This window comes from Eulemur rufifrons, chromosome 1 (assembly GCF_041146395.1).
Source record: "Eulemur rufifrons isolate Redbay chromosome 1, OSU_ERuf_1, whole genome shotgun sequence".
Classification (NCBI taxonomy): domain Eukaryota; kingdom Metazoa; phylum Chordata; class Mammalia; order Primates; family Lemuridae; genus Eulemur; species Eulemur rufifrons.
Genome location: NC_090983.1, coordinates 64781161 through 64805894, shown reverse-complemented (window position 1 = coordinate 64805894; position 24734 = coordinate 64781161). Strand labels below are relative to the sequence as shown.

General features: G+C 43.9%; 1 protein-coding gene across 2 annotated transcripts in view; it reads right to left on the bottom strand.

Annotated features, from left to right (window-relative positions):
* Positions 1 to 24414, bottom strand: part of PLA2R1 (phospholipase A2 receptor 1) — a 111619-nt gene extending 87205 nt beyond the window's left edge. For both annotated transcript variants that reach the window (XM_069472262.1, XM_069472269.1), the window contains exons 1-3: positions 24303 to 24414; positions 7096 to 7479; positions 5671 to 5844 (exon numbers count right to left, since the gene is read on the bottom strand). In XM_069472262.1, coding sequence (XP_069328363.1) covers positions 5671 to 5844; positions 7096 to 7479; positions 24303 to 24414 — 670 coding nt within the window. The remainder of the gene's footprint in view (positions 1 to 5670; positions 5845 to 7095; positions 7480 to 24302) is intronic.
* Positions 24415 to 24734: the final 320 nt, after the last annotated feature.

Here is a 24734-nt window from a genome sequence, read left to right as displayed (position 1 = left end):
GTATTACATTAATGGATTTTCAGATTTTTAAACCAACCTTGCATTCTTTGAATAAGTTCCATTTGGTCACGGTATATGATTCTTTTTATATGTTGTTGGGGTTTGTTTGCTAGTATTTTGTTGAGGATTTTTGCATCTATAATCATATGAGATATTGGTCTGCAGTTTTCTTTCAATGTCTTTGTCTGGTTTTGGTATCAAACCAGCATGAGTTGGAGGAGAGGAGTTCCATCCTGTTTTAATTTTCCATTTACTCTTTAACCCTCTCAATCTGGCAACTAACTGTATATCTCGTTAAGGCCGTCAATGATCTGTGTGCTATCAAATTCAATGACTACTTAGCTTCAGACCTTGTAAAATCAGGCCCTTCAGCAGCATTTGGCAGGTTGAGCTCCTTCTCCTTTGCTTACTTCCTTTCTTTTCTTGATTTCACATGTGGCTCCCGTCGTACCTCTCTGGCTGCCCCTTGCAGTCTCCTTTGCTGGTTCATTCTTCTCTACTCAAATTAAATGTTGGAGGTCTGAAAACTTGGGCCTGTGTCCCCTTTCTTTCTATTCCACATGGTCTAGGCTGCTCAACTCATTTTCTATAACTCCCAAACACAGAAACCAGTAAGTTTAACTGCCTAGTCCACATTGCCACATGACTGACTCACATATAGTATGTCCCAATCTGAACAGTACTTAATTTTCTCTCCCAAATCTGTATCTCTATAGTTTAGCCACGTATGTTGAAAACCCGGGGTCTGAATTAGTACCTCACTTTCTCCCTTATCCTCTAAGTCTGTCCTTACCAGTGAGGAGTCCAACTCCTAGTTAAAAACCTGTATATGATTTCTGAGGCCTGGCCAAAGGCCATCACCAAGGCTTTACCTGGCAGGCCGTACCAGGGAAAGCCGCCCTCCTCCCCCAGTCTTGGTGCACAGCCAGCACATCGCAGTTTCTAAAGGGAGTTGCAGTCAAGCACTCCGGCCCCTCAAGCCCATCATGCTTTTTGCTTATTTGCATTCCTAGCCCAGGTGCCTTCATTCCTAGATGTATTTGCATGTGAGACCTTGGGCCAAGGTCTTCTTCAGGTAACTCTGCTGAGGTTGGGAAGGAGGGAAAACCTTGCAGACACTTTTCCCCACTCTGACTCAGTACCCAGTACTTTTCCAATCCTAACTCCTCCCCCCTCACCTTCCACCTGACCCCAGAGCCCACAAAACTGAAAAGCCTTTTGTTCAGGGCTCCCTCGACAGTGAGCTAGACTCCATGTCTGTGCTGATCCACCCAACTCTCAATAGGTGTGCTGTTCCCTGGGGGGAAATGGCACAGAGGCAGTTCGTGATTCCTTGTTTTAGACTCTTGCTTATACCAGTACCGTAAGTGATTAAAGGCTTAACTCTTTCATTTTTGGCCTTTTGCTTTAATCAGCTACTCCAACACCTGTAAGCTCAGCTCTCTTTCCAGCCCAGCTGAGCTCCTGACAACCAAGGCCTGTGCAGTCTACTTCTAAATTAGATCTTCAATATGTCCACGTTTGTCCAATCCCCTTTGCTACCACCTCACCCAAGAACAACTCTTCTTCGCCCAGACTCTGGCTCTAGCCTTATTTCTGATCTCTAGGATTTCCCTACTGCTCCCTCCAAGCCATTTGCTATAAAGGAGCCAGAGTGATCCCTTAAAATTTTTAAACCATCATCATGCCCCTGCTTACAACTCTTTTCTGGCTTCCCTTTGCACTTAGAATTAGGTAAATCCTTACCTTTATGACACCTTGAATTATCTAGCATCTGCATGAGTCAGTTTCTATATACCTTTTCAGAGTGCCTTGTTTATCTCTCTCCCTTGATCACTGTACTCTTGCCATACTGTCTTTCTCAGAAGGCAATAACTTCTTTCCCTCCTCAAAACCTTCAGACATTTGGCTAGTGACATGCTGAGGGTTGGGAGTGGGATAGCAGTCAACCTGGATAGGTGGGAGTATTTTATCACTGACATTATTTAGAATTGTTAGAGCATGGTGAATCAAAAGCAGACTGACCTTTAGTTGGTTTTATTATTATTCTTAGTTCTATTGAAACAATATACCCCCTTTATTGCCTGCATCCAATGCTGACCACTGCCTCCCCCACCCCGTTTGGCACATGGCTGCACAATGCACCTCTGTATGGATATCTCACCCGCCCCCCTCCACTTTCCATCTTGATAACATCTATTCATCTCTCAGGCTGGATTTGAATAGGCTTAACTGCTAATGGTAAGGACCCAGTAGAGTGGAAGTATTTATTGTAATAACCTAGAAGTCTTGTTAAAACACAGATTGTTGGGCTGTGCTTCTAGAATTTCTGATATAGTGGTCTTGGGTGTGATTGATACATTGCATTTCTAGCAAACTCGTAGGGAATTCTTATGCTGCTGGAATGGGAACCACACTCTGACAACCGCTGAGATACAGGTTGGAAAAGGTTGGACAGGAAGCTCCAGAGCACACGTGGAGAGATTTGCTCTAGGTGGGAGGAGAAATGTCATCCTCTTGTACAGGAGGGAAGTAAAAAGATGGGTACAGACCCAGGGAGCCTTAAAGGTTAGGGAGCAGGAAGTTGTCAAAAATCCCCTTGCCCCATGGATTCTTTTGTCATTATGAGGTAGGAATTGAGGTCATCTGATAAGAACGCGGAAGGAGAAGGGAAGGTAGGGGTAGAAGTTAGAGGAAAATAGAGAGGTTGGAATGGTCACTGTGGGGCATGAGAGATCACATGAGAGAGAGACATACAGCTTTGCTGATCCATGTTGAGGGCTCAGGTGAGGTTGGCAATCGTACATGTATTGGTGTCAATTTGCTCTGTCATGTCATTCAAGTTACTGACCAAAATTATATCAACTGACTAAGGTTCAGGGGCAATCAGATCATTTTAGAGGTTGGTACCCTAAAAATATCTCAAACTGTAACTCTCCTTTCTTGGTAAGGCACACAAATCAAGAAAGACCTCGCATGGCCCAGAATTGCCTCTAAACAAATGAAGAGCGATTCCTGTATATCTTTATTTCTGAAGATGATTTATCAGGTCTTTCTCTGCTAGTGTGTTTGTGTATGTGTTTATTAGTACTAAATTTACATCTTGCTCACTTATAATGAACTTTTTTTTTCGAAAAGGCAGCATCATTTTACATTGAGATATTTAAAAACTTCCATGTAAGAAAGAAGAGATATAGAAGCACAAACCTTTCCTTTATTCCATTCACTCCTCTCCGTCCTATCCGCTTGTTGACACCATGGAAAGAGCTATCAGCTTGCTCAGATTTCAGTCTCTGACACGTCATTTTGAGTTATATTGGCCACCAGCAACCAAAAGTAACAAGAAAGGAAGAAAACTGGAACTGTAATTTAGCACTGTACAAATAAAGATGCTCTCTACTGGTTGTGGTAAAGGTCAGGAGAGCTGGAATCTGGCAGGCTGTCAAGTGGAGGAAGCTTCTGAGCTGTAGGAAGCTGAACAGATAGATAGTCTTGGGAATGCAAAGCCCTGGCACCACTGAACCCAGGCTTCCACTGGTGAAACTATAATTGGCTACAAGTGACAGAGGATGGTGCAGGGCTCTTCTCAGAATCTTAAGGAGAATGCTGTAGTTTAAGAAAAGTCCCTAGTATTATTAGAACCATGTGTTAATTTTATTAGTACTGGTTCATTTATTTGGTTTTAATAATGACATCTATTAGAGATGCAAATGGAAAGAGATGATGCAAACAATATGACATCTGGTTCAGGAATCCAAGAAGTGTAGGGATTAATACATGCATATTCACCTACACACATATGTTCAGATTCAGATAGGGAAGGCTGGTGATCTCACAGATATTAAATAAAATGTTTTCATGCTACTTGGTGAATAGTCAACCAATAGCTGAGCTCCTCTGGTACCACCTGCTGCCCCAGCCTTCCCTGCACCTCCCCCTCCTCACATTCTAGCAGCTAAGGGGTTAGTACCAGGAGTGGGCCACTGGAACTCCCAACCCCCACACTAATGTCTGCACTTGGATTGCTCTGTAACCTGTACCATATTGGTTGTTAAATGTCTTAGTATCACCCCATGTATATAGATGTATGTTGCATAGAATTACCTGCATATTGTGATTTGTTTGATGAACAATTATCTGCATCAAGATTACCTAGGGCACTTGTCAAAAATGCAGATGCTGGGTTCCACATACTGCACCCACTGGCCCTCTGGGAGAAGGGCCAGAATATGCATATTTATCTATCTCACAGGTGATTCTAGAGCAGTCTATCAAATATAGTCTGCATTTTCTGGCACAGAGCAAACCTGTTTGTCCTGTCTTCCATGTAGATGCCAAGTTCTTTGAAGTGAGGATCCTAAATCCTAAAACTCTTGGTATTCACCACCATGCCTAGCTTAGCGCTTGTTGACTGATACTAAAGAGGAGGGATCATTGATTCAGAAGTGTAAGCTGAAAAGATAAATTAGGTTTGATGATGATGATGATGGTGGTGGTGGTGGCAATGGCTGACCCTTGTGAGTGCTTACGGTGTGCCAGGTACTATGCCTTGATGCCTCACCTAATTGAATCTGCACAATAACCCTTACAGGTACTGCTATTATCTATATTTCATGGCTGAGGAAACTGAGGCCCAAAGAAATGGAGATCTTTTCCTAAAATCTCATTGCTGGGAGGAAGCAGCACTCCAATCTTGACCTGTCTGACTTCAAAGCCTTCACTCTTTCTTGTTTACTAAGCCATACTGGCTCTTGGATTAGAAAACAATTCTGCAGCTAATTTATAAATCAGATTCTTCGGAGTTAGTTTCTTCCATTTGCCTCTGTTTTAGATTTATTTGTTGCATTTTATTATGCATGTGCAAGATGCATGGAAGATGAAAAGATTATAAAAGCTGTACTCTCTGATTGGTAGAAACCAAGGTGAAGGAAACTGAATATAGAAAGTAGAAGGTATATATAAATATTCCCCAATACTTAGGAACAATTGGAAACTTTATTTAGCTAAATAAAATAAAACAAAATAATAAAGCACTAACTGAAAAAAGTTAAAACATTGCAGCTGTCACTGGACCTTGGAAATCAAGATAAGAAGGGAAAAAGATTTTGAGGTTATAGCTAGAAAGTGAGTAGTAAGGAAAGGGAGTCAAGATGAAAACCCATTGTCAAGAAGTGATGAGGACAACTGCGATTTTAGAAAGACCATCAAGGGGCCAGCTGATGCCTGAACTTGACAATGGGCAAGACAAGCAGCCTGGATGTGGAGAAATTAAGGCAGCTCGTAAGAGGCAGTGGATTGAAAGGATAACTGGGCTTTAAACGCAATCAGGTTTTTTTTTTTTTTTTTTTTTTTGTATCCTGCCGGGAAGCTGGGATTAATGAGATCACAGAGTATTATAATTTGATTCCGGTTAAAGCATCCTTGTGCACTGAGCTTAATGAAGAATGGCTAATTAACGCCTTTTGAATGTAAAGAAAAACAGAATATACATCAGAATTGTCTTTTCAAGGCAAAAACAAACCCCAAATCAAAATCTGGATTAATAGCATCAGAGTGCTCATTCAGACTTCAATATATCAATCCCAGTGCTTTTCTTTAGATACAGATAAGTTTCTAATCATCCTTGATTCATTCATGACATATGGAGGAGAAGAGTATATTTATTCTTACTGGGATCTGGGCAAAATCCCCACTTTTCATCTCTTTCGTATCGGCTTGTCGCGGCACACCACAGTAAGTTGTCCTCCCGACCTTCCCGGGTGCATTCGTGATGCCACCGATGGTTATACTGGAAGGGAAACACACATGGCATCCCGTGGGCATTCCCTTTGATTGTATACAAATCTAGGAGAAAGAAATTTACAGAGTCAGTTAAGTATAATGTCAGCTTCATCTTGGAAACTGGCATATATTTAGTGCATTTTTTATCAACTGAAACCCTCGTAGGGGCAGGACTCGCCCAGAGTGAGCCCTCAGGTCCTCGCTGTCTCGTGTCAGTGGAAGTGCTAGGCTGAGTGCTGGGCTCAGAGGACGTGCTGAGACATGGTTTGCTTATGCATCTGCCTACTCGTTCATTTACAACGGTGAGGTGTTCCAGTAACCTTCATGTTTATGAATGGATGAGAAGGAAAATTTAATGGAGATTTTACTTCAAAATATCTCCCTGTCCCCAAGTATATCAGCCATCAGCACCTAATGCTCAATGATTTCATAGGCATTTATTAATTTATTCATTCGATAAATATTTACTGAGCATTTAATGTGCCAAGCACTGGGTACACAGCAGTGAACAAACCAGCAAAAGTTCCATCACATGGGACTTCTATTCTAGTGAAGAAAAGACAGAGACAAATGTGTGATGGACAAATGGATGGATGGATGGATGGATAGATGAAGAGAGCTACCAAACAAACCCTGAGGGACAAGTTTGAGGTTTCAGGATTTAACTATGTGATTTTCTTTATTATTTTTTTTTCTGTCTAAAAATGGCAATAATAAAAGAACTATGAAAAACTAAAGTCCCCCTATAAGCCATGGTTCCCTACTGCTATGCTTGCCACACACCAGATGACGCCTGATGATAGTCTGTCATCTATCTTCAAGTGCCTTGTAGCATGACCATCACATGGATGCCAACCAGGCCTCAGGAGGAGTTTGAGGGGCTCTGCAGACACACCTCCATGGGGGGCTGAGTTCCTACAATATGAGGAAAGGTGGCAGGGAAGGTTATCATATTTGTCCTGACAAAAGTCTTCACTTCAAAGATCTTTTCCTTCCACCTTCCTTTTCTCTCTCTCTCCTGTCCATTTGTACTTTCTCCTCTTTCCCATTGATTCCCAAAGTTAAATGTTTTTTCTCCCAATACCTTTAAATTCTGAGCAGTTCTGCTTCTTTAGCAGAATTTAGCACGTCCACTCTAAGACTCTAGCAACCCTTTTATCATAAGCAAGGAAGCAACTAAAATGTGTTTACGAGAAGTCCCTGATGTTCCAGGCTTTGTGTACTTCTTTCATGTAATGCTTTACAAATCTTTACTTATGGGCAAACTTTTTAAAAATACCATTCTGTGAGTACTTTGATGTAAATTATTTTTACCTTTGTGCAGATGCTCACAAATGTCTCCGCCACCTGACATATAGGAAATCCACTTATGAAGATATTTCCATGAGGCCACCACCGTGTTGTCGTGCTTCACCTGGACCACGTACCGCAGCGGGCCTGTGATCGTCTTCCTGTTACAGCGCCACCCCAAGGAAACGTGGGTGGCATCGCATTCATATAAGCTTAATGGCTGCTCTGGATTAGATAAATTCAGGCCCAGGCAACCGCTGCCTCCTACGTTAAACAGGTGGTGGTTTGAAACCCATTTCCACAGCATGTGCTTGTTTGGCTGCTTGCAGTTCTCCAGGGTCAGTACAGATTTACCGGCTTGAATGCATTTCTTGAGACTCTCACTTTGGATAAGGAATATTCCTTTATCTGAAACAGAAAAAAATAAAAGATGTGCATTGAAATTTCACATGTAATTATCCAGTGTCAGAAGGATCCCAGTGTGTACGTCTCAGCTGCGATACGTCACAGCTGCCAGCCGTTTCGAACAGTTCTGGAGTTGGTGGGGAGGATCCACCCAAAGGGCTTTATTCACACAAAACAGAAGAGGTTTTTGGAAGCATAAGAGGACTTGCTGGAGCTAAGGGGAGACCTCTGATCTAAGACCCCACTGGCCACACAGGAGCAAGGGCTACCTGCCACCCCACTCGGGCCCAGTGCCGACACAGAAGGCACGCTCCACAGCTGGACAGAGAGTGAGGACTGGTAACGGCACGTTTTCTATTATTATTACACAAATATTGTGCTATAACACAATAAAGCACTTTGTGCCATGCCCCTGAGCTCTTCCCCCTGGAGCCAGAAGCAGGGATTTGGGGGAGTTTCCTGTGGAAAAGCCGGCAGGCCCCAGCCAGGGAACACTCATTAGCCACCTGCCTGCTACCTGACTTGACCTTGAGTTCCTGGCCTGGAAGGCACCTATTACACACAATTATGAACGTGTTTTCACGGGGTTTTTAAAGATGGAAATCACACCTCATTTCTCTGGTGTAAGCACAGAGTGTGCTGAGCACACAGTAGAACCTCAGTGAGTGCTTGACACTGATTAAACATGCAGGCAGCCGTTGCTCGGGCCTACGGTTCCTGAAGTGACCTCAGCCCAAAAGGTCTGGTCAGGTCCAAGGTCTCTTTTGTTCTCCCATTCAGACTCTCCTCTTATAGTTTACTTCCTGTCTATTCTTCAAAGCTCTGAAGGCACATTATCAGGTTCCCTTAACACAGCTGGGGTTTAGGGCTGGTTGTGTCATGTGGCCAGGGCAGAACAGGGACAGGCAGAGGCTTCGGCAGGTTTGCAATCACGCAGGACGAGCCACTGTGTGCATCGTGCGAGGGAACAATGCTTCGTTTTGGTGAAAGTTCTTTTGATTTCTCCAAAATTAATCAGGCCAAGGAGAACTGATTTACAGTAACCAGAATCACTTAAGACACTATTTAAAAAGATTGTCAGTGTATTAATGAAAGCTATACCTCATTTAATAATTGATATCCTTTCTTATAGCCATGTATTTGAGGAGCTGACCTGGTTGTCAGAGAATTGCTTTGATCACCATACATCAGAGCAAAAGAGAAGGGCGGGGGTGGGGAAAATGAATGGTTTTAGGGAGATTTCATTTAGATCAGGAAATTTGTTTTCCTAATGAAGGCCATGTCCGTATGGTTATTAGTAATAGTCATTCAAAATCAAATCCACCTCTTGCCAATGCGATATGGACTCTGATAATTAACCTTCTCTCCAACTCTCCTTTTCACCTTTTCATGCCTGGGTAGAATGTTAACCTTAATTTCTGTTGTAACCTACTAATTACTTTCTAGCTAGGCCAGAGTTCCATTAATTTTTTATTGAAGGATAATTATTTTACTAAAATGGTTCTGTAGTTAAGCTTCTACCTAATATGTATGTTCAAATATATCCAGCTTTGCAACTTACTGACTGGGCCTCAGTTTATACACCTAAACTAGGTGTGTTGACTACCTGGGTAGTGGCTGAGAGCTCTGGAATCAGCAGTCCTGCCACCGGCCAGCTGTGTGACCTTGGGCAGATTGCTTGATCTCTGTGAGCCTTGTCTTTCTTTTTTGATCTGGGAATATGTATGGTACTGAACTCATGAGGATGTTAAGGATAGTCCATGAAACAACCCATGCAAAGCACACCATATACCACCATGGAAGAGGGGGGACCTCAGCAAATGTGAGTTGTTACTATCATTATTATTCCTCTGACTTCCTGATTCTCCGTCTACAGATCCGGCTGTAGATCTGGTTGAATGCTAAAGAGAGCTAATCTCAGCATCCCTCAAAGACTTCTCTTCTTCCATCATTAGCACAGAAGCTTATTTTTACTTTAGTTTCTGCAGCACACAGTGGGTGCAGACTTTTTAAAAACAACCCTGAGACACTATGCTATCACCTTTCATGGAGGAAAATTACTCTCCAAACAACCGGATAACAAAATCTTTGCCCATTGGTTCAAACACATGTGCAATTATGAATTAAGAGTCTTCATCTGTTGATCTTCTATGTTACCTACCTGTAAAGTCTATATTGCAGTTTTTTTTTAATAATAAAGAGAAAAATACATGATGTTGACAAGCAGTGTATTGATGGGGGAATGGATAGTCTGTGAATAAGTTGGACATGGAAATCATACACCTAAAATTTAGGGTTAATAAATTATGTTTTTAAACTTCCAAATTATTAAGTGTTAAGAGGGAAAGAGTGGCAGAATTAGAACTTCTGTAGTCACTCCAGTGATCATAAAAATACCTTTCCAAAACAGAAGATATTAGTCATACCTAATCCCAGGCTGCTGAATTTTGGGATGCCATTATATTTCCATGCCAGCTGCCTTTAGGATGTAGCTTTGGAAAGTTCTTCAGAATGCACCATAAACAAATAGCTGTGGTAGCTGTGGCTCACCAATAACAATAAACATGCTACCTACAAATATAGTGAACTAAAAAAATTATCCAAGCCCATTTTCTCACTAAGTTGTAATAGAATCTGATCCTAGCACTATTAATCTCCATAAATTCACTGAAGAGAAAACAATTGTTTTCAAACATACTGTGAGAAGACTTAAAGTAGGTATCAATATTCTGATTGTTATTACATGTATATAATGTGTCTAACAAAAGTATAATGTGAAAATAAGCCTTCATGTGTATAGTTGTTGGATTTCAAAAAAGATGAAAGTCAAATGTGGGAGGAATCAAGATTGATTATATATGTCAAGGACATCAGTTCTGCTTGAACACTGATTAAGTGATTAATGAAGTACTGCCAGAATTACTAAATCTCTTTGCAAGAAAATGTTATTATACCTCCCTTCATAATTATAAGTTTAGGAAAAGAAAAAGGACTGATCTACTAGAAGTAACTTATAAGCTAATTTATTTATTTTTTTAAATAAAATAAAATCCACGGAAGACAGTGGTTCTGCTTTTTACTTCTGAGTTCATTTTAGGAGATCATTTTAGACCCACTTTTTCACCCCAAAAGATAACATATACTCCTCTAAAGTGTGAGAGGAGAACGTTTCCTTGATTGACCATTGAACTAAACTTTAGGGTATTTATTTCATGACTGCATATGGAATATTTATTCATACATTCATTGGGTGCCAGCTATGTGGTAGGCACTGTGTAAGATGCTAAAGATAGAGAGGAATAAAAATTCTAGAGGAGAATGTAGGAAAACTCTCCTAGATATTGGCCTAGGCAAAGAGTTTATGAAAAAGACCCCAGTGGCAATCATGGCAACAACAGAAATTAATAAATGGGATTTGATTAAACTAAAAAGCTACTGCACAGCTAAGGTAACAATCAACAGAGCAAATAGACAATCTACAGAATGGAAGATAATATTCGCAAGCTACACATCTGATAAAGGGCTAATAACCAGAATTTACAAAGAACTCAAACAAATTAGCAAGAAAAAAACAAACAACCCTATTAAAAAGTGGGCAAAAGACATGAACAGAAACTTCTCAAAAGAAGATAGATAAATGGCCAAAAAAATATACGAAAAAATTCTCAACGTCACTAATCATCAGGGAAATGAAAATTAAAACCACAATAAGACATCACCTTACCAGTCAGAATGGCTTTTATTAAAAAGTCCAAAAACAATAGATGCTGGCATTCATGCAGAAAGAAAGGAATGCTTATACACTGTTGGTGGGACTGCAAATTAGTACAACCTCTGTGGAAAACAGTATGGAGATTCCTCAAAGTACTATTAAATAAAAGTAGACCTACCATTTGATCCAGTAATCCCACTACTGGGTATTTACCCAAAGGAAAATAAGTCATTTTATCAAAAAGACACCTGCACTCAAACGTTTATTGCAGCACATTTCACAATTGCAAAGATGCAGAATCAATCCAAGTGCCCATCAATTCATGAGTGGATTAATATTAATAAAATGTGATATATGTATACCATGGAATACTACTCAGCCATAAAAAGATGATTTTTTCTTATCGTACTTAAATGTATAAAAAAAGAAAAATTAATACCTTTTGCAACAATCTGGATGGAACTGGAGACCATTCTCCTAAGTGAAGTATCTCAAGAATGAAAAACCAAACACCACATGTACTCATTATTAAATTGGAATTAACTGGTGAGCACACATGTGCACAGAGGGAAGTAAAACTCAGTAGAAAGCAACCAGTGGGTAGGGAGAGGAGGGGAGGTGAATAAACCAACCAACATAATGGGTACTATGAACACTATTTGGGTGATGGGCACACCTATAGCCAGGACTCAAGCATTATAAAAATGATCCATGTAACCTAAAACATTTGTACCCCCTTAATAGTTTGAAATAAAAAAAGATAGAGAGAGGAATTATTTGTCGAAATACCTGTCCTTTGAAACTGTATCTATTTGTTCTGGAATCATGGGAATTTGCTTAGCTAATGAAAAGAAGGGAGTTCCATCAGTTCTAAAGAAAACATAATTGCATTTAAAATCAGCCCTTAAAAACAAAATATAGCAAACAACAAAAAGAAAATAGACCAAAATTTAAGACACTTGACTGGATCCTCAATTGCTGTCATGAGCAACGTGGACAGAACTCCTCAGTGTCATTTTTTGTTCTGGGTGGAGAGAGTGTGCACACACATGTACTTGCCCATTTTCCAGAAAGGACAAAGCAGAACAGCGCTGGGAGGAACATGGGTGCAGTAGAGGAGACTAACTTTACCTAGAACCCTGGGACCATGAAGTTCAGAGCTGGATGGGACTATAAAGACGATTTCATTGGACCATTCTTTTACTTTTTCCAAATCCATTTTGTGTTAGTATAGAAGTTTTATACCCATACAGTCAGTGAGGACCATATTCGGTCTAGGTGTAGCTTTATTTACATACATTCATTTATAACCTAGAAAGAAGAAAATGAACTACTATAGATTGTTGCCAAACATTTTGAAATAGGAGACTTGGAGTTTCAAGCAACAAACATCTATTGAGTGCCCAATAAGGCCTGTGTCAGGAACTCTGCAGATAGAAGGAGGCTTATGTCACAGTGCTTGCCTTCAAGGAACTCATGTTCTCCCTGGGAATCACTACAGTATCCAGAAATCATATTAATAATTAATGCCCAAATATATTTTGACATAAGAGATATAAGCACAATGGGTGGAAGTTGGGGGTGGAAGGGGTCAGTTTGGTCTAGAAGATCAGAGAAATCAACCAACACTCTCCTTCCTCTGCCACCTGACATTTTTGTTGAACATTTATTAGGAGCCTAGTATGTGTAACAGTGGGGGTACATTGGATGCCTGTCCTCATCATAGCGTTCAGGATCATGAAGGAGGGGTGTTCGGTGCAGAGAATGTCACCAAAGCTCAGAGATGATGAAAATAATCATCTGTGAATTGGCTGTGAAGACAGCCTAGATATTTAATATACAAAAGATTTTAACGGCGGTAGAATATGAAGTTGGAAAGAGGTAGTTTGGTGTCATTTTATAAAGAACTTAAATTTTATTAAAAAATTTGCATATTATTCTTCAGATGGAATGGATCTTTTGGGACAAAAGAAGATATGACAAAGCTGTGGTATAGAAGATGAATCAGGGAGGTGAATCGTTCAAAAAAAAAAAAAAAAACCATTTCTCAAATGTCTACTGTGTACTCAGCAATGTTTTAGGTGCTGAGACAAATGAAGACAAATAACCGAGCTCCTGCCCCGGCAGAGTTCTAGTTTAGGTGGGACGAGACAGGACATGAATGAACTTGAATATCAGTCTAGAGACCATTGGTATGATCCAGTAGGGGAGACTGAAGGTGTCAATTCAATGGTGATGCCAAAGGAAAAGAGGTAATGGTTAGAGTTAGACCCTAGTCAATAGAGAGAAATTTCAAAGGGCAGAGAAATGACAGGATTAGGTGACCTATGGTATGTGAGGATTCTGGAAAAGGTCGTTGCAATGACTGGTTTTCTTCAGGTATTCAAATAGCTGTCAGCACCTGCCAATCCCTACTTTGCCAGGAGGTTAGATTCTAAAGCCTGGGGGTTGTGGAGGTGCCTATAGGAAGTTCCTCCTGAGGACTCTCCACTTGGCTGTTAGCACCCATTCTGGTCACCTCTACCTGCCTTTTGCTGTTCCCTTTTGCTTTAGACAGCTCTTCTCTTAGAACTGGCTGAATAAAGGTTTGAAGTGTTAAGTGAATAAGATAAGTTCAGTAATAATTGAACTGTTAAGCCTCAGTGAAGTTCCTGCATCTTTAACAAAAAATACTGGAAACAAGGGCCGGGCACGGTGGCTCACGCCTGTAATCCTAGCACTCTGGGAGGCCGAGGCGGGCAGATTGTTTGAACTCAGGAGTTCGAGACCAGCCGGGCATGGTGGCACATGCCTGTAGTCCCAGCTACTCTGGAGGCTGAGGCAGTTGGATTGCTTGAGCCCAGGAGTTTGAGGTTGCAGTGAGCTAGGCTGATGCCACGGCACTCTAGTCCGGGCAACAGAGCAAGACTCTGTCTCAAAAAAAAAAAAAAAAAAATACTGGAAACAAACAATAAAAAAACAATTCCCTAAGAAATACTCTTTTTACAGTGGCATTTTAGGCAAGCAAAGGACTTTCTGGAATTCAATAAATTGCACCATGACAGTGTTCACCTGATTCAACTACACACATAAAGTTGGCCTCTGTGCTGCTCCATGTTAAGGGAACTGGAAGGAAAAGTTCAAGTGCACAGTTCACGTCAAGTGCAATGTTTAAGACAAGCTATTAGGAAGCCACAGCTTGCAAACTGCAATCCAATTTCCAACTCCTACCCCAGTCCTCTGGGTTTGAAATCTCTTCCACTCCATCTACCCACACAGTGAGTGCTGGGCTCACCCACTTCCTGCCCAGCAGCATCTCTTCAATGTGTGCATCTCCTTGCTGCTCTGACAGTATTTCAGTCTCAGCAGGTATGTGGTCCAGAATGAAGTGAGGAGAGAGGGCATTTCTGCTCTGTAACCCGTCTGAAGGTGAGCAGCTTCTCTCCTGAGATGTATTGACCTTCTTCAGCATCACAAATTTGGTTTTATCTGTGCCTAGCTTGCCTAGCGAACAATGAATTCAAAGCTGATTGCATTCCTAAGATTACTCTGTCGCAGGAAGGGATATTGTAAGCTGCTGAATCAAGTCCTGTTCATGGCTGAGGGATGCAGAAAATCTGGATTCTGAATATGACTTTTCAAACCAATAAGTGAGGAATTTCCCATGCTTGCAGCAAGCAGCTTGTGCCTAGCTCTTGAAAGAACAGATTCACAGAACAAAGTGAAAAATGTGCCAACCCTTCCTACTCCTCTCTGCATGGAAATGTGCATTTTTCCTCAAATTATCTGACTTACAGTGTGCCTCAACCATCTGAAATCTTTGGGTTCCTGTGACTTGCCTTCTATTAATCAACTAAAAAGTGACCTAAGCATATTTTTTAAAATCATCTCATCCTGTCTCAGAACTTTCTTCTCTTTCCCTGTCCTGGCATCATCCTTGACTCTGAGCCTTCTTTATTCTCCTGCAGCTTCTGAACCTGGGTAATCACCACCTCCACAGGCCCGTGGGACCCCTCTTGCTAAATCTTTTTATGTGTTCTCTTCCCCTTTCTCTCTAATCTCCCCAAATCGCTGCTCCAAGCTCCACGAGGCACACAATACTCTTTCTCACATGTGGGAAAAATGAAACCCAGCTTAATCAGCTCTGCCGGCTGCAGTTCTGTGCAGCTTCAAACTGTCTGTTACCAATCCCGGTGCTAAGAGGGGTTAACCTTTTCCAACTGTCCTTGCCACTCTCTGCCCATTCCTGTCCCCTCCTCTCCCCACTCCTCATTTCAGCAAACTGACCTTTGCAGAAAATCTTGTATCTTGCCAAGGTTCTTTGCTATATCTCTGCGTCTTACCAATAAAATGTTTAAACTGAGTTGAAAACATTTTTCTTCCTCTTAGCTTTTAGGCTATTCTCCCATCATTTTCCTTTTGTTTAACTGGCAAGTACGAACAAACATTGCTGGTGTAAAAATCATTATTCGCAGTGGCTCTGTTATTATGTTATAGACTGTGTGGAAAATACACCATCTCAGTCACCAGGCAGGCTCCTTAGAAAGCACAAGTTATGGCAGGACACAATCAGACAGAACATTGTTAAGCTGCCCTCACAAATGCCTGCATATTAAGGCCCTGGGAGAAATGATTCACAGACTGGTCACCAAAACAAACAAAAACAAAAAGCAACTCTACCATCAACCAAAAGAATTCTGGAAATGATGTGACATTACTGAAAACAAAAGCGTTTACATTGAGCTCTCCGTCTTAACTGCATTGAGAACGTCCATCTAAAAAAAAAAAAAAAATTACACTTACTAAAGTGCAAGCTAGAAATTTTTTAAAAACCAAAAATAACTTTTAGTGGTAGATATATTGTTAGTCCCTGTATTCATTTGCTAGGCTACAACAAAAATGCCACAAACTGAATGGCTTAAACAACAGAAATTTATTTTCTCACAGTTTTGGAGGCTGGCAGTGTGAGATCAAGGCGCCTTCCGAGGGCTGTGAGGGAAGGTTGGTCCCAGGCCTCTCTCCTTGGCTTCTAGATGGCCGTCTTCTCCCTGTGTCTCTTCACATCTTCTCTCTATGCACACTTCTGTGTCCAAATTTCCCTTCTTATGAGCACACTAGGCATAACAGGGTGGCACTACCCCAGTCATCTCCTTTTAACGTGTTTACTTCTGCAGAGACCCTAATCTCCAAATAGGTCTCATCCTGAGGAAGTAGGGGTTAGGCCTTCAACATAGGAATATGCAGGGGTTTAGGGGACACAATTCAGTCCCCATCCTTCTCACTCAGGCTGGCTACAGAATTTACAGGGTCCAGGGTAAAAAGAAAATGTGTGGCCCTGGCCAGAGGCAGGGAAGTCAAGTCAATCTCCCCTTCCCATGAACGCCCCCAAGGGATTGCAACCTCTGGGCCATAACACGCTGGGATCACACTCAGTACCCGGATTGGGAACAGATGATAGGTTCCCACTCAGTCCTCACAGATGGTGCAGTGGTGCTGCCACCCCAGTGGGGACAGCAGCTGCCTTGCCCTATCTCGATGGATGCCACACGGCATCCCCTCCCAGGCCCCAGGCCTCCAGCCCTCCAACCCCAATGCAACCTGGTTGGCTGTGGGGCAAAAAGCAGCAGTGATTGTGAGCAGGAGTGAGGAGGGGGCACCCGAGAACCCATCCTGGGAGGTGAGAGGGGATACCAGGTGGAACTGAGCTTGAACGGAGGCCCCCAGCCCTGGCTGGTGCTCCACTGTCCCATCATGCTCAACACACAAGTTCACAGACATAAATTATTAAGAATCCCAAGACCCAAACCTCAGAACATTAAACCCTAAGGAGGAAGCCCTTCTGAGCACAGGGCCCTGTGCAACAGCGCTGGTTGCTTGCCCATGAAGCCCGCCCTGTTCGTATGTGAACAAGGTTAACACGATGGAAAAAAGACTTCAGCAAATTACAGAGCACTTTTGTAAAGACTTCTCTTAGGTTAGAATTGCTTGAAGCTAGAAGAATCTCTGCCTTGGTTTCCCTGTCTGCACAATCGGTTTAATAATACTGCTGGCCTCATAAGACCCTGATAAGGATTACCTCAGTCATGATGATCACTTCATAAATGTTAATAAAATAAAAGCAGATCTTAACTCTGAACATGCATGGTGCCAAAGAGCAGCAAAATAAGATAATATTTACAGTTAAAATAATCACTTTGAATTTCCTGTTTACATTTTCATAATTGAAAAGTTCTTCAGAGCAGAATACCAAAAGCCAGAAATAGTAAAACTTTTTTATTAGCATATTTCTTTGGAACTGTAGTAGTCTGGAAAGTATCATAGATTAAAAAGTCACGTGGCCATGCATGAAAGCAGAAAGCTCTTCTCTTCTGTGTTTAGCTCTGTATCACAGAACCCAAGTTACAGTAATTCCAATCATAATTTTCCATTTTCTTGAGTAGTTTTACAACATATTTTCCCCCGAATGACTTAATACACTATTTATAAGGTGCTCTTTTGTTTGTTTCTTTGATGAACAATATTTCTTTTCACTTTGATCAATTAAAAATATAATTTACGTTTCTAGCTATGTGTTGGAACAACTCCTAAAAGGCTTTCAAGGATAAATTCTGAAAGAAAATGGAGGGAAGGGTCTATAAATGTCTTAAATATATTACTTTGGTAGATTATATGAGGACTGGCCACATAGGAACAAGTTCAGATGAGATAACACAAAGACGTAAGAAATCACGTAAGAAAACCTGATATAAATAAGCAAATTGTTAGGTCAAGGAAGAGGAGCTGAAGGGACAACTGAGCTATCTGTGTGGCTCGACCTTTCCTGCCGTGGGCCTGGAACCACATCGTGTGGTATCAGTTACTGTGACAACCAATGATAGGAAAAGAGGTTAGAGGCTTAATGAGAAAGAGTGAGAAGGACCAGGAAAACCGGAAGTCTGTTCTGACTTGGAAAGGCTTGCCAGGAAAGGAGCAGTCAGAGGAGATGGGACGAGAAAAGTCTGAAGTGGGAGAAATGCTGAGGACACTGGATGGAAGCAGGAGAAATGGAGCCAGACAGCTGGAGTGATTTACGGCCAGGAAGGACAGCTAAACCGCTATCTGATCTTGCTTTTACCTAAATTCCAAATCTCCAGATTAGGAGAATAGCTCATTGCCTAAGGACATAGGAATTGCCTAGAACAATAAATAAAACAATAGCTCTGCACATTACTGCTTTATGAAAATATTCACTCCCACCTGTGGAAGGAGGAGTTTGGAGAGGGAGGAGTTGCAGAGACCAGGAGGCTGGCCCCGTTTCCTCCTGCTGCAAAATCGCATCGCATGCTCCGGTCATGAGCAGGATACAGAAGGGACTATGCCACGGGCTCACAAGCCTATGCAGGGATCCCTTGCATTAGTGCTGAGTGCCTGGTTTGAATCCCCATGCTGTAGAGGCTAATTACTTAACCTTTCTTCATCTGTAAAAGAAGGGTCTGTGTTAACATTACCAGCCTCATGGTGATGAGGATTCGGTGTGTTAATGTATGTAGAACAGCACAGAGTAACCACTCCCCAAATGTTAGAAAATATTGGGGGCAGGAGAGAGGGCATTTCTACCTTTGCATTAGACCCGGAAACTATGGAAAGTCTCAGAACCACGCTCCTCCCCACTGCTGCCTCCTCCAGGTGGTAGTTCTCCTCACCCTCTTTCAGAACCTCTCCCAGATGGCACTTTCCCTTCCCTTCCTTGTCACTTGCCCCACGGCCATGAACCATTCTCCCCCACATTCACCATGGCTTTGATACCAGCAGGCTTCCTGTTGTCCTCACCACCCCAAAGCCTTTAACTTCCACACAGATGCCAACACCCTGGCTCTGTGCTTCTCCACTGCAGGTTGTGGTCCATTCGGTCACAAAAATCAATTTAGTGTGTCATGACCAGCATGACAAAACAAGACAGAATGGAACAGAGCAGAACGTCACATGACATGTAGCAGCGTGTCATGTTGGATAAGGGTACGACTTACAACTTTTAAATGAAACTATGTTTCAGTTATATATATGTGGGCATCTGTGCTGTGATGTAAACTGTATTTCTTTCTTTCTTTCTTTCTTTCTTTCTTTCTTTTTTTTTTTTTTGAGACCAGGCCTCGCTTTCATCATAACTCACTGCAACCTCAAACTCCTAGGCTCAAGCAATCCTCCTGTCTCAGCTTCTCAAGTAGTTGGGACTATAGGCACACACCACCACACCTGGCTAATTTTTCTATTTTTTGTAGAGCTGGGGTCTCTCTCTTGCTCAGGCTGGTCTCCAACTCCTGGCCTCAAGCAACACTCCCGCCTCAGCATCCCTGAGTGCTAGGAATACAGGGGTGAGCCACTGTGCCCAGCCTAAAATGTATTTTTTTATTGTGGCTCACCCACAAAAGAGTCCTAAATTCTTTAGCTCTAGCTGTGCCCTAGACATTTGGTTCCTTGACCTCCTCTGCTGCAAGGACCTTCCTTTTGCCTCTTCTCCACTTTGGTGACCACTCCTACGACCACATCTTGGATCTGGTCACTACCGAGAATGGATCCATCTCCGAAACTTGGAATTTCCATTGTATAATCACTACCCCTCCTTTTCTGCAACTTCTCCCATCTCCCAATTTTCACCAAGTCTACTATTTTTTAATTTTCTTCTTTTTAACCCCTATTCTTGAATCCAAACTTTCTCTTCTTCAATCTACCTATGGGGACAGACTTATTAATAGGTTAGATTTAACCATCCAGATGGTCTCTTTGCAGTCCTCCAGAATTACCCTCTCCAAGTCTCAGACTGACCATGGCATTTCTGAACTTACAAGTGTGATCTGGTTCCCCTTTTCCAAGCCCTTTTCAGCAGGACCCAATTTACTCAATCAGACTTTGTTTCCAGACACGGAGAGCCCCTAACCAAACTCTTCACTTCCTCATCTCTCCATGCATCCTGGTACAGATGTGTCACAGCTTCTCTTCCTGCATGTGACCTTGCTCTGGACGTCTACCCCATCCCCAGCCCATGACGAGGCAGCATCCCCGTGTGCACCACATGCCCCTACCAAGGCTGATGAGCCAGGGGAAGGCCTTCGATTCAAGGACAGAGCACAGGGACTAGCCAGCGTACTGTGAAGGGTGAGACCAGATTCCTCTCCTAGGACATTAACAGACACTTCCCAGGAAGTTGTGGAAGCTACACATGACAGGTCTTGCAAGTCAAAGCAGAAGAAACCAGTCAACAGAAAGGACAGCCAAGCAGGGACCCCTAGGCAGCTCCAGAGAGAGAAACAGAGAAAGTAGCTGCTTCATTTCCGTGGCCAGTCCTGGTTCCCAGGAGACCTGGCTGCACAGCAGAACCTGTCGTTGGGTCCCCTTGAGATCCTGGGACCATTACAACTGGCCCAACATTTGCCTGAATGACCTTCAGTGGGCCTCTTTGCTTGCATCCAAAAGAGCCCAGATGGGAATTTTCAGCTCACTGAACTTTCACCGTTGTCCAACACGTTATTTTGTGCCTTAGAATGAAATGTGCTTTCCCAGAAATGCTCCGTCTCCTTTTTCCTATATGGCAACTATCTACTTAACCTCTAGCAAAACAAATGCCCTTTTGTGAATCTCCAGCTGCCCGAGCCAGTCCCTCCTCTGCATGCCTTTAGCTCTTTGCTCATTCCTTGTTATCAGAACACCTACTGTACTGTTTTGCAATTGTTTGTGTTTCTATATCTGTCTCTGGATTCTCAGCTTCTTGGAGACATGGTCACATCCTACTCTTGTTTTTCTCTCCCTGATCTGGGCATGCGTAGCAGATTCTGTTGGTTCCCTACTCACACCCTCTAACCTGGTGCCCGCTCACCTGCACACCGTTCCCATGCACTCTGACTCACTGGCTGTGTCTCTGCCTGAGAGTGTGTCTGGCCGGCCAGAAGCACAGGGGATGGATGCCCAGGCGTGACTCTCAGTCAGTGAGAGGTAGGAGTTGGTGGTAAACACCTCAGCTCCCTGCCCCTCGGCAGGTCCACTGAGCTCTGCACAGTCCCTCAGAGGCCCCCTGTGAAACTGAGCCCCAGCTGTCCATGGAGGGGTTCTCCCCTTCCCCGACTCATTTTCCCACACTCTTGCTGTGCTTCCTAGAATCACCTCCCAAATAGACTACTTGCACTCCAGTAAATATTAATACATGTTTCAAGGACAGCTTTTGGAGAAGCCCAAAGTAAGACAAGGAGATAAAGCACATAGTGCTAGACAGTAAATGAACAGCAGAGGCCTCCAACCCCTCACCCCTCTTTCCAATAGCGCAGGATGGCAAGAGCTGCCACCTGCTCCCTTCCCCGTTTCACTTTCTTCTCTCCAGATGGGACCCCACGGTCAAGCACCTGATCTCATGCTCATCAGCACTCTCACTTCCCCTGGTCACTGGTCATTCAGAAGAGTCTACCCTGACAGTCCCCAAGGACTGATACAGCCCTGGACTCTCTCTGCTCCTGCCTCTGGAAAGCCGAGCACTGCAAGAGGAAACTCTTCTATTATATTGGTTGGAGGCCATTTCACATTTATCATTTTCAGCCTTCAGTGTAGCTTCAAAACCTTTTCACGTGTCCCCGGTTCATTTCCTCTAGCAATGACTATGCCCGCCTTTCCCCAGGATGCTATGTCCCCTTCCTCATTCTCCCCCGGCCTTCCCTGTATCTGAGTACTTGAGTGAGTGAAGTTATCACGTCTCAGCACTTGCTAGAGGAAGAGCTCAGATTCTGGATCAGGGAAAACAAATCACAATGAGGCTCTTGATAGAGCCAACTAGAGGTAGGAGACAGGCTTCAGACCTGCCAGGTACAGTGCCATGCATGGGGCAGATAATAATTATCACAGGGCTGCCAACCTGTCAAAGTGGTCTGGATTGACCAAGGGAAGAGGACACTGTGGTGATAGGGTAACACAAGGACAGCGCTTGGATAAGTATTATTATTAGTTCCATTTTTACAGATGAGGAAACTGAGGCACTGAGAGGTTAAGTAATTTGCCCAGGGTCACACAGCTGGGAAATGGCACAGTCAGGATTCGAACTCAGACAGTTTGGCTCTAAAGCCCATGATGACACTGTATCTACTGATTTTTCAATACAAAATTATTGCTAAATGATAGAAAATCAATACAATCTATCATCTGCCTCCCAAGGCAGGTATGCTTATATAGGATCTATCAGTAATACATAAAAAACAATACATATCAAACAATTCAGATGAAAAATACTGTATGTATAATCTGCTGTGCATTCTACATATCCATTATTAGTGGATAGGAAATGAAAATGAGTATGTATTTTTCTCCCAGTTGCTCTGTGGATGTTAATCATGTCTAAAGATGAGTCAGTGTGGTACAGTGAACACAGCAGTAAACTGAGGCACCCAAAAGCATGGCTAACTATAAAGCGGCTGTACCTCAGCTTCCACATCTGAAGAATGGGTGGGTGGAATAGACAATGTCTCAAAGTCCTTTTCAAAGCTAAGATTTTGTTTTTGCATCTTTGTATAGACAAGAAAAACTTGATTTCAAACCTGTCTAGCTTACACTGGAAATTCCACTGACATGGGTGATTGAAGTCAGGAAGGGAGGCTGCGTGAGGATTGGTACACAACCTCTGTGCTCTTTAGAAGGTCAGTAGCAGCATGTTCCTATCTGAAGAATCTCTATGCCAACTGTCAACCCCTTCAGATTTGCAAACTGCACCTAGAGGGTAAAAGAGGTAGCAGATGGCTCTAATTTCAGAGTGTCCTTGACTGGGAAAAAGAAGGCACCGATTAGGAACTATCTCAGGCCGGGATTTGGGTCTGCTACATATAGAAGGGATTAGCTCAGAGGATCGCCTGCACACACCCTCTGTGTGGCCCAGTCCAGCTGCTGTCTTTGGGGCTGCTGCCCTGTTCTACCACCCAGGGCCCTGGCAAAACCCACATTTTAAAATGTAAAAGAATAACTACTGCACGGTTAACTCCTAGTGGCCATGGACCACACCAGGAGGCCAGAGATGCGTCCACAAGAGCAATTTTCACTGAACTGATAGTTACCAAGAAGGTAAAAGCACCTCTGACCTTTGGCCACTTTAAAATAAGAACGGTCTTGTTCTGCCCATCCCTGATAAAGCCTCCAGGGAGTGCTAGGAAAGACAGTCCCGAAAAGACCACTTCAGAACGTATACACATTATGTTGAGGAGGAAAAACATGAATGCAGACATTGATCACACATTGTTTTACCCCATCTCTCCAAACTTACCCCCAAAGGCGGAGGGATGAGGCTGCCCGGCAGCTCCTCCTTGTTGATTTAACTCTCCCACCCCTACACACATGGGCTTCTCTGCCCCAGCGGCGGCCCATTCCCACGTGGGGGCCCTGCGGGGCGGAGGTCTGTCTTCAGGTCTCTTTACATGTCCCTCTGAGTCTCACTGAGTGTCGGAGGTGCTCAATAAATGTCTGCTGAATTGACTGTGCACACGTTTGTGTTTCAGTGTCCCATGGGTATTACAGTCCCCATTTTTCTGCTGAGAAACTGAGGGGCAAAGAGGGTCCCTTGTTTCAGCTCACACAGCTCCCTGGGGCCACAGGGGCTCCCGTCCCTCACCTCCCTCACCTGAGAGGTGTTAATGAAGAAGAGGAAAGGTTCTTTCCCCGAGGGTGGCGTGGGAGGCCTGGCTTAGGGCCACTCCGCAGGTGGCAGCGCGCACCCTGCCCGCGCGCTCGCTTTGGGAGGGGGACAAAATAAGCCATCTTTTCGCTGTCATTTATCCGAGATGTGATCCTCCCAAAGAAACAACTCTCAGAAAGTTTCCAATTTGAAACTTCTACCCGCCTATCCCTGGCTTGTCCGGATGCCCGAGACCGGGTCAGAGCCGAGCCGAGCCGCCCCCGAGACCGACCCCGCCCCTCGCCGCGCCCCCGGAGCAGCCGGGAGGAGGCAGGGCGGCCGCAGGGGTTGCAGGGCGCGGAGAACCGCGTGCAAGACGGTAGACACGCGGCCACCACGCAAACACGGCCGCCCTCGCCCGCCTCTGCCTTTGCCCCTGACATTGCCGTCCCTTCTCTCCCTCGACCAGCACCTCTCACCCCCAACGTACGGATCCGGTCCCCCGGCCCTGGGGACACTCACCCTGCCACTCGAGGACCCGCTCGGGGGTGGGCGTCGCCACCGCGCCCTCAGCGCAGCCACGCGGCGCCCCCAGCAGCAGCAGCAGCAGCAGCGACGACCGCAGCAGCAGCATCGCTAACCACTGGGCTCGCCGGGCGCCCCTTGTCGCGCCTGCGGGGACCAGAGCCGTGCTCCGAACACCCGGCCCTGCGGCGCGGGAGGCGGGACCGCAGCCTCCTCCGCGCTCCACCCCTCCCGAGGGCCTCTCCATCTCTGCCCCCAAAGACCCACTCTGCCACCGTTGTCGCCACAGTGAACGGACTCGGGGCTCTGGGCTGGGAGACGGGAAAGTCGTGGAGGTTTTCCCCACCCTACCACTCCGGCTTGGGGCAGGAGGAGGAAGAGGGGGTGGACCATCTGCCTATCCCAGAAATTCTTGCCTTTGGGGTGGGG